The sequence below is a fragment of the Lutra lutra genome, chromosome 3 (genome assembly GCF_902655055.1).
Source record: "Lutra lutra chromosome 3, mLutLut1.2, whole genome shotgun sequence".
Lineage (NCBI taxonomy): Eukaryota > Metazoa > Chordata > Mammalia > Carnivora > Mustelidae > Lutra > Lutra lutra.
The window spans coordinates 45372608-45387564 of record NC_062280.1 but is presented as its reverse complement, the minus strand read 5'-3'; the positions used below and the strand labels follow the sequence as shown (position 1 = coordinate 45387564).

The following is a 14957-nucleotide window of genomic DNA, read 5'->3' as shown; positions in this document are numbered from 1 at the left end:
GAGCAGGAGACTTACGTGTCCCAGAACATGCTAGTAATTACAAAGGGAAGCGGAAGCTGGAGATGGTGGAGAAGCCAGCAGAATCCACCCCCAACCCCACCTGTCACGGGACAAATGAAAACGTGTGCCCGGTGACGGGGTGCAGGTGGAAGAGCCGGCCTCCCCCGACCTGGTTTGCAGAAATCCCTCACTCAAGTGCTCAGCAGTGAGGTCAGCAATCTGTAGTCAAGTAGTGCAGGGGGAGGGGGGGCTTCTCCGTATCAGACCCACAACCTCTCTGGCACGTGCCACTACCCCAGACCCACGTGGCAGCAGCTCATCCTGTGCTGGGGCAGGAGGACTCTGGCTGCCACCCACAGGATGGGCTGTGGGGAGGGCTGGCCTTCCCAAAACCAGAGCTGTGGCGGGCACTGCTGGCTGAACCCCGACTGAGCCAACAGGACCCTGGCAACACAGACCCCGCAAGGAGGATGGCGCGACACGCTCCCTCTAGACCCTGAATGTCATGGTCAGGCATCTCTGAAGTAGTTGAGAGTTCTCAACCTTCATAATTTTAAATGTCTGACCTGCTTGCCTTCAGAAGTTGTTTTTAACGTTGTATAAAACCATTTACTTTATTCAGTCTGTTTAGTTTTTCCTTTTACAGCATGATTTTCTATCATTTTCCCCTGCAAATGAACTCTCTATAGTACCATAAAGCTTTCATAAGCTACCTGGAAACTTAATCAGTACCAAAAATACGAGTATTTAAAAATTACTCCTGAGTTTCAAAATCTAACCGAGCTTTCAGAATGCATCTTGTGGGTAACACGGAGTGTGCACATCATAGTGTAATTCAGACATGTCCACACACAGTGTGCTTTATTTACAATGTCTAAATAACTTCATATCTAAAATAAACACATTTCTGTTTTATTTTAATATCTTTTTTTTTCCTGTAAGGGATTGAAGAATATTCTGTGAAATTTGGCAAACCCCTGACATAATGAAAGCTCCTGGCAAAGTGGCTGTCAGTCATGGCCTCAGGGACATGACTTTTCAAGGGCACTGTTAATTAGTAAAGGGGTCCCAGCTGGTGGGGAGGGCTCTTCGGCCAGAAAGAAAGCTTCAGAGAATTCCACCCAGAAACCTTGATAATGCTCCAATATGAAAAATCATGCATGCATCACTACTACAAGCAGGAAATCAAAGTATTTTGACATCCAGAGCTTCAGTTTCCCACTACTGTAAAAAGACCCGGAAACCCATCTCCTGGAGAAACAGGACAAAGCTGTGGCCCCGGTTTGCCCACGTCAGCCCCTTCTGAGCCTGCTTCCTCAGGTTCAGCTGAAGCCAAGAAAGCCTGACTCAGCAGCAGAGCCCATCCCTCCAGCAGCAGCTCGCTTCACTGGAAGCCACTCCTCAAATTGAGAAGTGGACAGACAGGAACTAGGAAAATAAAGGCATTTCTCATTTCAAACAGTGAGCACAAATGGGTGTGTTTTAGAAAGAATAAAAATAACTAAGAAATAAGGGAAAAAGTTACCAGGAAATAAATTCCTTTGTTCAAAGAGAAGCCAAAGAAACGTGGAATTTCAGGACCGAAATTCTGGAAGCAGCTGCTCTACCAAACGCTAACAAAATGCCTGTGTGCCCACTCCACACAGGACAGGGCCTGTGTCCCAACATGCACCTGCCATCCCCAAGGAGCCCGTGTGCCTGGAAGCCAGATAAGCTGAGGGACGCAGGCCTAGAGCATGAGGTCACATGCGGGCACACAGCTGAGAGAGGAAAGCCGCTGTGGCTCCCTGTACCACTGTTACCTGCGAACCACCTGGGTGAGCAGAGATGTGGGAGGCCCGGCCTGGGGCGCCACTTCCAGCAGAAGAGAAAGAAGCCAGACCACGCCAACAGCTCGCCTGGGCTCAGCCACAATGCAGGGCTTTCCAAGGTCCTTTTTCCTTTACACACCCTCCTCATGTCACACCAGCTACATTCGAAAGTCTTCATGCTTCTCCAGACCATCGAGAAAGGTTCAGCAGGGCCAGGCCATCCTCAGTGTCCCCCTGCCGCGGGCCCGCACTTGCCAGGAGGCTGCAGATTCCAGGACTCATGGGACAGAGTCCCTTCTGCTTACTTACTGCTCTCTGCACAACCTGCATTGGTTTCCGCGGAGCTTCATGCGACTTTCACAGTCCCTGATTGACTTGGATCTGAATTCTAATCCTTTTCATCCTGAGGCCACCAGAGCATCAACCCTCCCACCTCAGGGATGTGCCACAGGGACAGTGCCCACACCCACACTCGCACCACCCGGGACCTGAGTTCCAGCTATGCACTCAGGCTGGCGTCTGTGCACAGCAAATAGGACACTGACGGAAATAAGGCCAGAATGGCTTCTCAGGCCCAACCGACTAAATCTGGAAGAGTTATAAATACAAAATGATGTGAATGTTAAGCTGGCATTTTGGGTAAAAATATTTTTTTTTTTTTTTTTTTTTTTTGAGAGAGAGTGCACGCACATGCACAAGCAGGGGGCAGGGCAGAGGGAGAGGGAGTGAGAGTCCCCGGCAGGCTCCAAGCTCAGTGTGGAGCCCAGCTCGAAGAATAAAATCATTATTCGCCGTATGATCACTCACTGTGCAAGCATACTACCCAGCAGAGGAGGACCACTCGGCCTGGAAATGTTTGTCAGGCCAGAGCTGATCACATCCTTAGAATCCCGTTTTCTTAAGTCATGTACACATTTCCCTGCAGATAAAGTATTCTGATAGTTTACCCATATCATGGCCTTTGTGTATACAAAGAAGGCCCATTTACGCATCATAAATATTGCCATGAAGTTCACACGTATGACGTTCAGATGCTTCCCAAACCACTGTCCCAGTCTATAATGTTTCCATGCCACACATCTCCAAGCATCTTTAGGTGATATTGTTGGTTATTTGCTAGCAACAATTTTATATCGGAAACCTAAAATCCCCCGCCAGCATACTGGAAGACACTGTACTACTTGGGAACAGAAAACTATCGCCTTGTTTCCTAAAATAAATAAGTCACTCTTTACAGCTGAAGTCAGTGTCAGCAGCAGCCAGTTTTGCCACTAACGTCTCATCAGCGAAGGACATCGTAGCATATGTCCCCTTTCTTTCAAAGCAATTTAAATGGAAACAGTATTTCTATCAAAAGAACACCCATCCAATAATACTAGGACCACAAACATGCAAAGTAAAAATACTTTCATCAGGTACAGACTTTGAGCTAAGGCGTGATTTCTAAGGAGACTTTTTCTAATAGGGTTTAAGTATTTGTGATGAAACTGCACCACCTCGTGACCAAAATAAGAAATAACTGGAAGGTCTACTCGGATCACCAAAGAGAAAATCAGAATGCCTGCCTTTCACAGAATTGAGCTGACAATTGTTCATTACACACGACTTGCTGTAATTGAAACAGAACATGTTCAGGGTAAAGTCACTTTATCCACCTAGAGTCATTTCAAGATGCACATTTCCAAATACACACTTCTTTCAGATCACTGTCCAGAGACTGAAGCACAACTCCACGGGGCCCACCGCACAACACTCACCGAGAAGGGCATCAAATACATACATTCACGTCAAATTAAGCGCACGCCAAGGTCTCATCTGAGATGTACAACCTCCAGAGGACACGGCTTATGTGAGCAAGAAGGGGGAGAGTAAAATCACACAAGCTTTAAATGAACTAAAAAAGAAACCCACTAAGAGAAATACTCTATTTCAAAATAAAGAATTTCAGTGAAAAGAAAAAGCATCTAAAACTAACATTCGACTAGAACTGACCCAAAGCAGAGAAGCCCAACCCAGAGAATGTACAGGATCAGGAGTGAGGAGGGAGGGCACCGTCTCTGAAATGGCCAGCTAGCATCCAAAGCATCTTCATTTATAAAGTTCAAAAAGCAAGTACTTTTAAAGCAGAAGAAACACTAATAAAACTGCTTTTCTGGTTGTTTTTCAAAAACTTCCTCGTAAATATGAAGGAAAAAAAAATGCTGGCATGAGCTAGTACCTTACTATTAACAAAGTTTATATTTCCTCTTGAGAAGACAGCGAGTCGGCCAGGCTAATGAAGACAATGCTCCGTCTGATGCATGTTGGTTCTGTAATGGATTATTCGAGTCCATCGGTATAATAAGAGGTAGCTTTCCTTCCAAGGCAACGCCAAAGGCTGGCCTGAGGGACGGCTCGACTACAAACTCCTATCTCCTCAGCACTGAAAAAACAGTGCTCCCCCAAAACAACAGGAAGTCCAAGACAAGAAGCACAATTTACATGAAAAGCAGAGAAAACATCTACCATCTGAATGTTTACGTGAGACCAAAGACAAGCAAGTATGACAAGAGGCCTGAGCACAGAGTCTCACCACCAGCTCTTTGCAAAATCCACCAGGAGCACTGAAGAATGGACCGAAAGCCCAGGAAACAGACGGTCTGCGAGCTCTCAGAAACAGCTGTAAAAACCGACCTCAGACCAGACCCCAAAGAAAGGCTTCAGTCCAAATAATCAATAACACACAGACTGTATTCTTCGAACACGAAATTATATTAGGAATTATCCATAAAAAGATTTTCTAAAAACCTTTATGTTTCAAAACTAAAGAACAGACTCCTAAATAGCCCACATGATAAAAAGAAAGTATTTCAAATTAAAATTCAAAGAATTTTTTATATTAATATTTAATAAATTTAAATAAATCATGCTTAAAGAGAAATGTAGAGCCTTGGGGCACCAGGGTGGCTCAGTCGGTTGAGCATCCGACTCCTGATTTCAGCTGAGGTCATGATCTCAGGGTCCTAAGACCAAGCCCACATCCAGCTCTGTGCTCAACACAGAGTCTGCCAGAGATTCTCCCCCCGCCCCCCACTCCCCCTCCCCACCTCACATGCACGCACGTGTGTGCTCTACAACAAATTTTAAAATTAAAAAAAAAAGCATAGCCTTAAACATTCATTTAAAGTGACAAAGACTAAAAATGGACGAGCCAAGTATTTTCCACAAGAGACTAAAAACATAAATAACCAAAGAAATTAAAAGGAAAAATAAGGAATAGAAATCGGTGAAATGAAAACCAAAGCGAGTATCTACAAGACCAGAAGTTGGGTCTTTGCTAGAGGGTGACTTTTTCAATAGCTTCTTTAAAGTCTCATCAAAGAAAACAAAACACAACAAAAAAAGATTTAGCAGGAAAACTGTGAACTGTAGATATATATTTATAAAATCATAAAAGCACAGGTGAACCATCCGATGCCATGACTTAGTAAAAAGAGAAGGAACAGTTGGCTGTAGAGAGGCTGGGGAGGGCCTGGCGACGCTGGCTTCTGCTCTACCTCCCACGGCCAAGCGTCCTGCCCTGGTCGCAGCCCACACGTGGGGGACAGGCTGCTTCCAGAAACCCTCGGACCCCAGCCAGGCGGCCGGTCTCCTCCACCCACCCACGTGCCTTGCAAATACTGTCATTTTCTGAGCGCACCAGGCAGCGAGACGACTGGGCAGATCTATCCTGATCACTGGCTGAGCAAAACAATGCACCGAATAACGGTTTCACTTCACGCGCCTTCGCAGTGAAGATCTGGCCGGAACCACAGACATGGGAGTGGGACGCACAACTTCTGAGAAGCCTCAAAGGAAAGGGGCGCGCTCCTGTCCGCTGCTCCTCCATCCCCTCCCTTCCTGCCAGCCGCACCTGGACGGTCTCCATGGGCCATGAGGGGCCAAGATGCAGGAGTCACGCACATGGGGGATGGGTAGAAGATGCCTGGGCCACTGCTATATCCACCCTCTGGCTCGGGAGCTGAAGCACTCCCCGCTCATCTAAGCCACTGACACTTGGGGTCTCTCCTTCACTCACAGCCCAACCCAACCCAAAGGAACAGAAAAACGGAATACACCCACTCAAGAAACTGCCTTGGTGAGACAAACAAAGGGTCAGTCTGAAAGAACAGAACAGCTACAGCAACCCAAGTCGTCCAGCTAAGAAAAGAGCAGGAACTGGCAGTGGGACAGAATCACGTCAGCCATGAAGGGAACTCACATCACTACACAAGAAACTAGAGACACTGAGCACCGTGAGTGGGGCGTGGGCGGGAGAACTGCGCTTGCGGGCACTGTGGAGGGAGCAAGGAGGACGCAGCAGGTTCTCAAAAAGACCCACGCGCGCCGCACTCTTGCTCATCGGGTCCGCCCCAAGGGACCAGCGGTCTCCGTGCACATAGGACATGCAGGATGCTCTCCACAACTTTCCCTCCAAAGGACTGAACCCCCAACAACCCCCACGCCCTCACCCGACAAGCGGACACACACCCAGGGCACGTTCACAACAGGCATGACCCACAACAAAAGGGAAGGAGCTATTCCAGCAGCATCACCCCAATGGGGACGATGACAGAGAGGGGCTAGCCAGGACAGGAGCACAGGTACCGAGCCCACACGGCCACACATCTGGGAAACAAACCTGAGGGACCAGGAACAGAGCAGCAGCCACTGGACCGGGCAGGAAGGGGGTCCCCTCTCGCCGGGACCTGTGGGCGGCAAGGCCCACGTCCTCCATCCCCAGCGTGGGCGGCACAGCCTCTCAGACATGGGAGCGCACCCGGGCACTGCCGGCCCCTGTCCCTGACTCTGGGCCCATGCCAGCACCAGGCTGTGAAGCCTTCCCGCCACACAGCCACACAAGTTTCCACTGCTGCTGGCGCTGCAGCCACTGCCAGGCTGTCTGTAGGGCCGAGAAGCCGTGACAGCCCATGGGGCCCCCCCTGAACACGTGCACATCCCCTCCCCCTGGCGGACCTGTGGGCACCTGAAGGCCGGCCAACGCGCCCTGGAGCCCAAGAGTGCAGGTACACCGGAGTCCCCAGAACCAGAGCTAACGAAGACCAAAGAACCAGACGCCAGGCGCCCACCCTGGGAGGGCCTGGGAACAGCACGCCACCCAAGACCAGCACTGGTGTCAAAGGTCTGCCCCAGGCAAGACCCACGACTGCCGAGCGCAGGCAGTGGCCTTTCAGGTCAGGCTGCCGCCAACTCTGACCCAGGGACCGAGGGCCCTGGGGACAGCAGGGCTGCGGCCAAGGCAGAAAGGACATCAAGTCTCCCCGAAGGTTTTAATTTCTTTTATTTCAAAACCTCAAAGCCGTTTTTTGAGGGCCCCCGAGTGGAACTGCAGCCTGATGCCCCTGTGCGCACCAACAACGATAAGGCTGGCTCATGCCCCGGGCCGTGACAGACATGCGGCCCCGGCTCCGACCCGACTGGCTGTGCTGTCTGAGAGCAGCCTGTGTCCACCACTGAGGACACGGATTCCCCGCCTCTCCTGCAGTCAGAGCTTCCAGCCTGAAGCGCACCCCCGCGGGCAGCCTGTGGCATGGACCCAGAGCACTGCGCAGGGCACGCACAGGTGGTAAATGGGGACCCCCGGAGCCTCGCCCTCGCCCACATCACAGCCCCAAGCTACACACTCGTGGTTTCCGAGCGGCTCCCAGAAATACCACCAGGGCCATAGGGCAGCCCTCTGGCCATGAAAAGGACGAGGCCCTGCTAAAACCCCACAGCAAGAGGCCACGGCCCGTGCAAAGGCAGTTCGCCCTCCGGACGAGTGAACGGGGTGCCGCCAACTAAAGCCCCAGACAGCACTCTTCTCCTGGGACTGTTCCCCGACCCCTCCGATGTCGCTCGCGACTACACGGTCCCCTCACCAACTGTTTCTGGCCACAGATTCACGAAAAACTAGGACATTGTAGGCGAAATCATCTCTGCGTGTGAGTGTGTAAAACATACTGGAAACGTCGGCTGCCGATAGAACGGTCTTTCTGTTACAGAAGTGGTTAAGTGAAGACATATTCTTATTTTTGAAAGTAGCTGTAACAAGCCTAGCCGTGACTTCTGAGGCTCGCTGCGTGGCCTGCAGGTATTTATCCCAGAGTCACAGGCCCAGGGGTGGCGGCTGGCAGGAACCTGGGGGTCCCAACAAGACCACAACTGCAAGGAAGGCGGCGGGGAGGCCAGTCTCCAACAGCACCTGGATTTAAGCCAGACATGAAAACTCCCCCATCTCTTATTCTGCAATCAGCCAGGGCCAGGCGGCCCGCCTCCCAGCTCTGCAAGCAGGGAGAAGGGATTGGATAAGGTGGGAAGGGGACAGCCATGGGGTCAGAGCAGAACTGGCCTGTGACCTTGACTCTAGGACACTCAGGAGCAGCCCTGGATTTTCTATCCTTCCAAATGAGGAGGTGGGAGGGAGCGCTGAAGTCCGTCAGCACCTGCGCAGACATCACTCCTTACCTTCTCTCCAGGTCTGGGTGCCCGCTGAAACTTCTCATAATCTTTCTTGGTCTCCAGAATCTTTTTCACAAGTCCTCCTGTGGAGAATCAGTGGTTTTATGTTATTCTCTAGGGAGCTATTCTACTCTAAATGGGTGAAGGGGTGTTCTTCCTCTTTCTATAATGAGCACAGCTTCAAATAATCTTTTTTTGATAAAAGGGTCTACTGCAGACTGATACAGCGGGTGATGGAAATTAACCATAAAACTTTAGAGTGTTTCAAAGAAATCAGCTCAAAGGTTTAAAAAAAGAGAGAGAGAGAAAAACTTTGGAAATAGAAAACAGTTAGGAGGAAATGTAGATTAACACTCCAGATGATAACCTTTTGTCAAACAGGTGTGGCAATCCTAAGCTGTTTCTAAGCAGAAATACTCCTTCAATATGAGGTCAAGAATCTTCAACTTCCTTAAAAAAAAAAAATAAAGAAAAAGGAAGAAAAGAATTGCCTATGGGGTAAATATCACACAAAACACTGTCTTTAGCATATGGCCTCACCCAAACGCGCAGCCACGGGAAAGTGGCTGTGGACGCTCGAGACGGCGTCCTGGGAGCTGCGGTGAGGGCTCGTCCACACTGCCAAGGGACAAATGTCAGCACGCACTGCCCAGTCACAAGAGCAAGAGGGACACACGGAGATCCTGCCAAATACACACACACGCGCGCGCACCACACACAGGTATTAACCTGTAATTTTTATTCCTTTTTTCTTTTTTTTTTTTAATTTATTTATTTTTATTTATTTATTTGACAGAGTGAAATCACAAGTAAGCAGAGAGGCAGGCAGAGAGAGAGGAGGAAGCAGGCTCCCCGCTGAGCAGAAAGCCCGATGTGGGGCTCGAACCCAGGACCTGGGATCATGACCTGAGCCGAAGGCAGCGGCTTAACCCACTGAGCCACCCAGGCGCCCCATAACCTGTAATTTTTAAAATCAAAGTGTAAGCCCTATTCCTTACTGTCACCTACAGGGGGAGTGAGAGGACAGGGTGGAAGCCCCAATCTCAGAATATGCCTCCTCTGGTACATTTGACCTTGGAAATAGGACTATTTTACAGAAATAAAACAAAATTATATCCGATTTTTCAATGCCTAAAAACTGAAACCAAAATGGAACCCATAAACCTAAGAACATCACGCCGGCAAGCAGAGCCTGACAGAATTGTTCTGGAAACTTACAACAGAGTAACTGGCTTTCCATCCCTGAAGGGACATACCTGAGGACAGATAGACCCCAACAGAAACCCTACACGGTGTCCGGCAAACTGATGCCGCTGATAGCTGGTGGTGTTCCAAAGGTGCTGCGTGTGCATGCCAGCCCCAGGGTGAAGCAGACAGATGCCCGACACTGGGAGCCAGGATTTTTGGGATGAGATAGACATGCATGTAAAAATCAAAAATTTAGAACAGAGTCTAGAATAGTAAAGCTGCACTGGAAATATCAGTATGAGCTTGGATACACGTTCTCATTGTTTTTAAAAAAAGGTAAGAATGCCCTTAAGAACAACAACCCAGAAGTAAAGTACAGTCAGGCATCTTGGAGAAACGGAGGGCTCCAGCATTGGGGCAGGAAATACACCACATGAGCCTGGAACATCTGCTCCTCTCAGAAAACAAGGAAGCTGCAAAGTCTCCCAGGCTGTGTCAACAGGCCCCAGAGAACAGCTCCAACAGTCACCCACCAATTACATGCTGGGCAATCTGAACATCGGTGAGAACCGATTTGGTGTGAAATGAGGCCCCTCAAATGCGTTAGAGGTAAACCCATGATTTCACACAGGTATCACACAGCTATCAGCAACCACCACCCCACATGACCTCTTCAGACACAATGATGGTGCCAGGGCACAGATTGACTCTGAGGAAAACCCTCCTCCTAGGGGCTGTGCTACTAGGGTCAGAGGCTAGGCGGGGTGGGGAGCCCTGCACCACGGCATCCTCCAGCCAAACCCTGAAGAAGGGTGGGTAGATGAGAACATTACCATCCTGCAGCCCTTAATGATCCAGGCTAACATCACAAGCAGACATTAGGAAAAACCAACACCACCTATCAGTATTCTTGCTCAAAACCTGCATCTGACCAAGTCTCTAGGACCAAGTTACAAGAATAAAAGAATATGTAAAAAACCATACCATGGGCATGTAATAAGCAACACTCAACTATGGGAAACCCAAAGGACAACCAACCAGTTTCCTCCACAAATACATTACAAGGGAAAGGGGAGGGAGGGAACGTACAGGTTAAGAGAGACCCAAGAGTTCAATCGAATCCAGTGGTAGGACTTTATTTGGATTCTGACTCAAACTAGAAAAAAATATACAAAATAACTAGAAAAACTGTGATGATATCAGGAAAGTATTTTGTTTTTATGGTTATGTTTTTTGGAAGACAGCCCTTATCTTTTAGAGCTACATCTAACATGTTAACCGAAAACACGATCTTCTCTGGGACTTGAGAACAGTCTAAGGGAGCAGGGGTCTGCAGCAGCCAGAGGCTTACAGAAAACATGAGCCAACAACCATGGACACCATGTGACGGGTACAGGGGGTTCGTTGGACTACTCGCTCTGCTTCTGCAAATGTTTGGAATCAAAGAAGATACTTGGGAAAAGGAAAAGTAGTATTACAAATACTGTCGATTTGGGAACGACCCCAGAGGTCTAACCCTTAATCTAAGTGCATGCCACGTCAGAAGCCACTGACAGACAGCCCCAGGGTCCCAGGGCCCAGCACCCATCGGCTCTGAGACTAAACCCACAATGGAGGAGGAGCCCATCCGTGCCCTGGTATACCACCAGGACCAATGCGGGGTGCATGGAGCTCCCGTGTGCAAGACCCTCCCGCAGCCACGCCTGCCACTCACCGTGCTTCTCCTCGGCCTCCATGTCTACCGCAGGCACCTGGGCAGGAAAGCAAGAAGGAAAAAGCTGATTCTTGAAATGCTGCTTCCATGAATCTCCTCAAGGCAATGACACGGTTAAAGAAGGCAGAAATCTGACTGAAAAATCAGAGGCTCGTTTTGTCTACATAAACCTCAATGCTGGATTAGGAGTTCCAAGGCCTTCCAGGGGCAACGCCAGAAACCGATGCTCCCATTAACTCACCACTTCCAGCTCCGATGTCTCAGGGAGCTGGGGGGCCGCCTCCACCACAAACTGACTGTCGTCCTCATTGTCAGAGTTCTGCGCGTCTATGATCACACTGGCAACAATTTTCCCACTTCCGGTCCTAAAGAGAAAAAGGAATCAGGTTACATCAGAAGAGCTGCTGATCGCTTGTCCAGCATCAATCCCCTGCATCCCAGGCTCGGAGAGAGGAGTTTAACCACTTCCTGCCTACCTGCCTCTAGAATGTCACAAAACCCAGGTGTGAAAGCCAAGCGCAGACCCACGCCTGGGTCCCTATGAGAGTTGCCCTCTGTGCTCCCTCCACCCCTGCCCCCTCCCTACACCTCTACCTCCGGAGGGCCCTCGGAGCCTCACTCCTCCCCTGGCTGCACTCTCTGGACACCAGCCCTCCACCTGTAGCCCCTCACCCAGGGAGCCCTAGTCTTCCAAGTCACAAACATCAAGGCAGGGGTGGCGATGCGGCCCCAGACCCCTGCCCCAACACAGAGGCCTCCTGGCTGCAACTCCCTGCCCAGCACCTCCTCTCCACCAAGACCTACCATCACTCTGGGCCAGTCCAATACCCAAATGCCTGGCCTGTAGGCCTGGACCTGTCCTCGCAGGTGACTATGTCCATCCAAGGGCTCTCTTAGACCTCCTACAGCCACCCACTGGAACAGCCCTACCTACTGTCACCCCACTGGAGGCCACAGTCAGCTGCCCTCTGCTTAGGCCCTCACGCCAACCACACTGGGCCCAGGTCACAAGGCTCCAAACCCAGACACTCACCACCAGCTCCCCATCAGTCCCACCTGCCTTCACTTCTCACGTAGCAGCATAACACAACCCTGCTTTACTGAGTGCCCTTAACCTCCCCCTGCCCTACGATCACTGGTTCACAGACACACCCTCTCCCTTGCTTTAGGGCAACACACAAGGTCAGCAGGAAACCCGTGCACTTGGGTATGAGCTCTCAAAACAGTACACATTTCCCCCAAAACACCCTCAGCTTCTTCGCTGGGCCCTTCAACCCTCACAGGCAATGTCCTGCCTCCACCAGGGCCAGCCTCACCACACCCCATATCTCCCCCAAGCCCTGTACCCCTCGAGCCCCTCCCACACACCATCCCTCATCAGCAAGCCCTCTCCATTCTCCCCTGCCTCAAGCAGCAGCCTCCCATGGCCAGGCCCAGAGGGAAAGCAGCTTTCTTGTGCTTACTGTGTCTTCCAGATCACTTTCTCTCAAGTCTGCCAACTCTGACTCCACACCACAGCCTCTCTGGCCCTCAACCCCTGGTCACCGCTGCCAGCTGCCAGGCAGCCCCCCTGCACTCTTGGCTCCCTGCCAACACTGACCATGTCTTTATTGAGAAATAGCCCTTCCCAAAGCCTGGCTCTAGGGTCCCCAAGCCCTCCTGCCACCATCCTGCTTCCATCACCCAGCTACACATCCAGGGTCACCCTTGGGCACCGCCACTGGCAGCATGCCCCCAACCTCACATCTGAGCACCCCACTCTCGGACCACCATCGCCCACATTTCTGTCTCTGTGCCCGCCCAGAGCCCGCACCAGGCACCTGCCCACGGCAGGAGAACAAAGTCCACGGCAGCACTTCATACCACGTGCACCCGGAGGCAGCCCAGCTTCCTGCTTCGCCCGCTGTGCCACAGACCTCTGGGCCTACGGTCCTCTGGGTGGGGCTGCCAGTCTGAGGGGGACTTTCGACCTCACCCCTGCCCCACTGCCCAGCTAGATGCCAAGAACATTCCCTCTAGGCCCTCCCAGTCCTGACACTACTCGGGATCTCCAGACATAGCCCCACAGAAGGCTGGGGGTTGGGGGAGGATATGACCCCAGATGAGGACCCTCTGCTCAGTTCGACACCCGATCTCTGGGAGCGGGGCTCTGGGCCTCCCTGCCCAGACTTGCTCTGGGTTCACAAGACAAGTGGAGCTCTGGAGTGGGGGAGAGGGAGGTCAGCTTCTAGAACTCACTGACATGCACCATCCCCTCCAAAGCCAGTCCCTCTGTGTCCCCTCCACCCCTCGGGGACGATGTTCCAACAATCCTCCCACCCCCGTAGCTCCTACCTCCCCAGTTCCCCGTCTCCTCAGATCGGTCCCATCACCAGAAACATGCACCAGTCTCCTCATCTCAGAAACAGTAAAGAGTAATGTTCCCACAACCTCTCCCTCCTGCCACCTCCTGCATCAATCCTTCATGTCCCTTACAATGTAGCCACACATGTCCCCAGTTCCTGCCTCCTGCTCTATTTCAAACCATGCCGGTCTGGCCTGCTTTATTTTTCTATTTTTATGTTTTGATTTCTTGTACTTTCCTCTAAAGATCACACTACATCCACAGGGATAGTTGTAACACTTAGAGAACCCTGTCTGTGGCTTGCTTTCACATACTTTATGACTTTCTGACCTTTTATCTTATATTTGTGTGCAATTAAGCCTTGAAATCTATTTTTTCCTATTTTCCCCCTTGTTGCTTCTATGCTTAGAAAATACTCCCCCCGGCCCCCAACTTCTCTCAAAGAATAACTCCCTACACCCCCACCCCATGCTATAAATATAAAGCACATTTTCTGTTCAGCTAACTAAAGTGTGTGGCCGGGGGCATGTGGCCTGACCCGGCTTACCCACATGTCAGGTGGCAGTGGCCCCGCCCCGCCCCCACCCCACCCAGCACAGCCCCCCCACAGAGGACTCACCTGTCTGGTGTCAGCGCCTCCACGCTGTCCTGGCGCTTCACACGGGGGGGTGCTGGCCTCGCACTCCCAGGCCGAGGTATTCTTCTAAACCCAAACACGGGAAAACCAAAGAGGGGACATGACACACTTGGACATTTCAAAGTGGACAAGAAACAAAGATCAACAACACCCCTAATTTCCCGCCATCAACATGCTCGTCGGGACACAGTCTGCAGAATGTTAAGAACATCCCGTTAATCTGACAGGTTTAAAAGTGTCCATCTCTTAATCTTATGTTTTCATTAATTTTAAGGCTCAAAAGGAATCATGGAACTCTCAGTAATCAAATACCATAATTATGAATGTCCCTAAATCTTTATAATGTCCTATGTGTAGTAACTTCTATCCAACGCAGGAAAACTAAATTAAATGGTTTCTGCTTTCTTTGCACAAGTATCTCCTTATAACTGAGCTCAAGCACTAAACGAACTGGGGGAGATGCAGAAAGAAGTGGCGGCGGCGGCCTGGGCATTGGACAGGGGCCCACGAACCTGAGATTGGCTGGAAGCTCGCCCGGCAGCTCAGAGCTCTCAGACACCTCAGGCTTCTCTGGGCCAGAAGGTCCAACTTCTCCTTCTGAAGCGTGACGATCCAGTGAGCAGTTCACGAAGGAAGAAACACAAACAGGTAATCAATACTTGAAAACACAGCAATCCAATAATCGCAAATATACATGAGCTTTATTCATCTCTTATTTTCATCAACATAAAACAGACGATTCATGTCTAGATTCGGTGAAGATCTGGGGAGACGGGTGCACTC

At 50.6% G+C, this 14957-nt stretch overlaps 1 protein-coding gene across 3 annotated transcripts in view; it reads right to left on the bottom strand.

Annotated features, from left to right (window-relative positions):
* The window catches only part of TRAF3IP1 (TRAF3 interacting protein 1), a 59043-nt gene that overhangs the window by 23060 nt on the left and 21026 nt on the right, over positions 1 to 14957 (bottom strand). For all 3 annotated transcript variants that reach the window (XM_047721529.1, XM_047721530.1, XM_047721531.1), the window contains 5 exons: positions 14687 to 14771; positions 14157 to 14240; positions 11435 to 11558; positions 11194 to 11230; positions 8298 to 8374 (listed from right to left, as the gene is read on the bottom strand). In XM_047721529.1, the coding sequence (XP_047577485.1) occupies positions 8298 to 8374; positions 11194 to 11230; positions 11435 to 11558; positions 14157 to 14240; positions 14687 to 14771 (407 nt within the window). The remainder of the gene's footprint in view (positions 1 to 8297; positions 8375 to 11193; positions 11231 to 11434; positions 11559 to 14156; positions 14241 to 14686; positions 14772 to 14957) is intronic.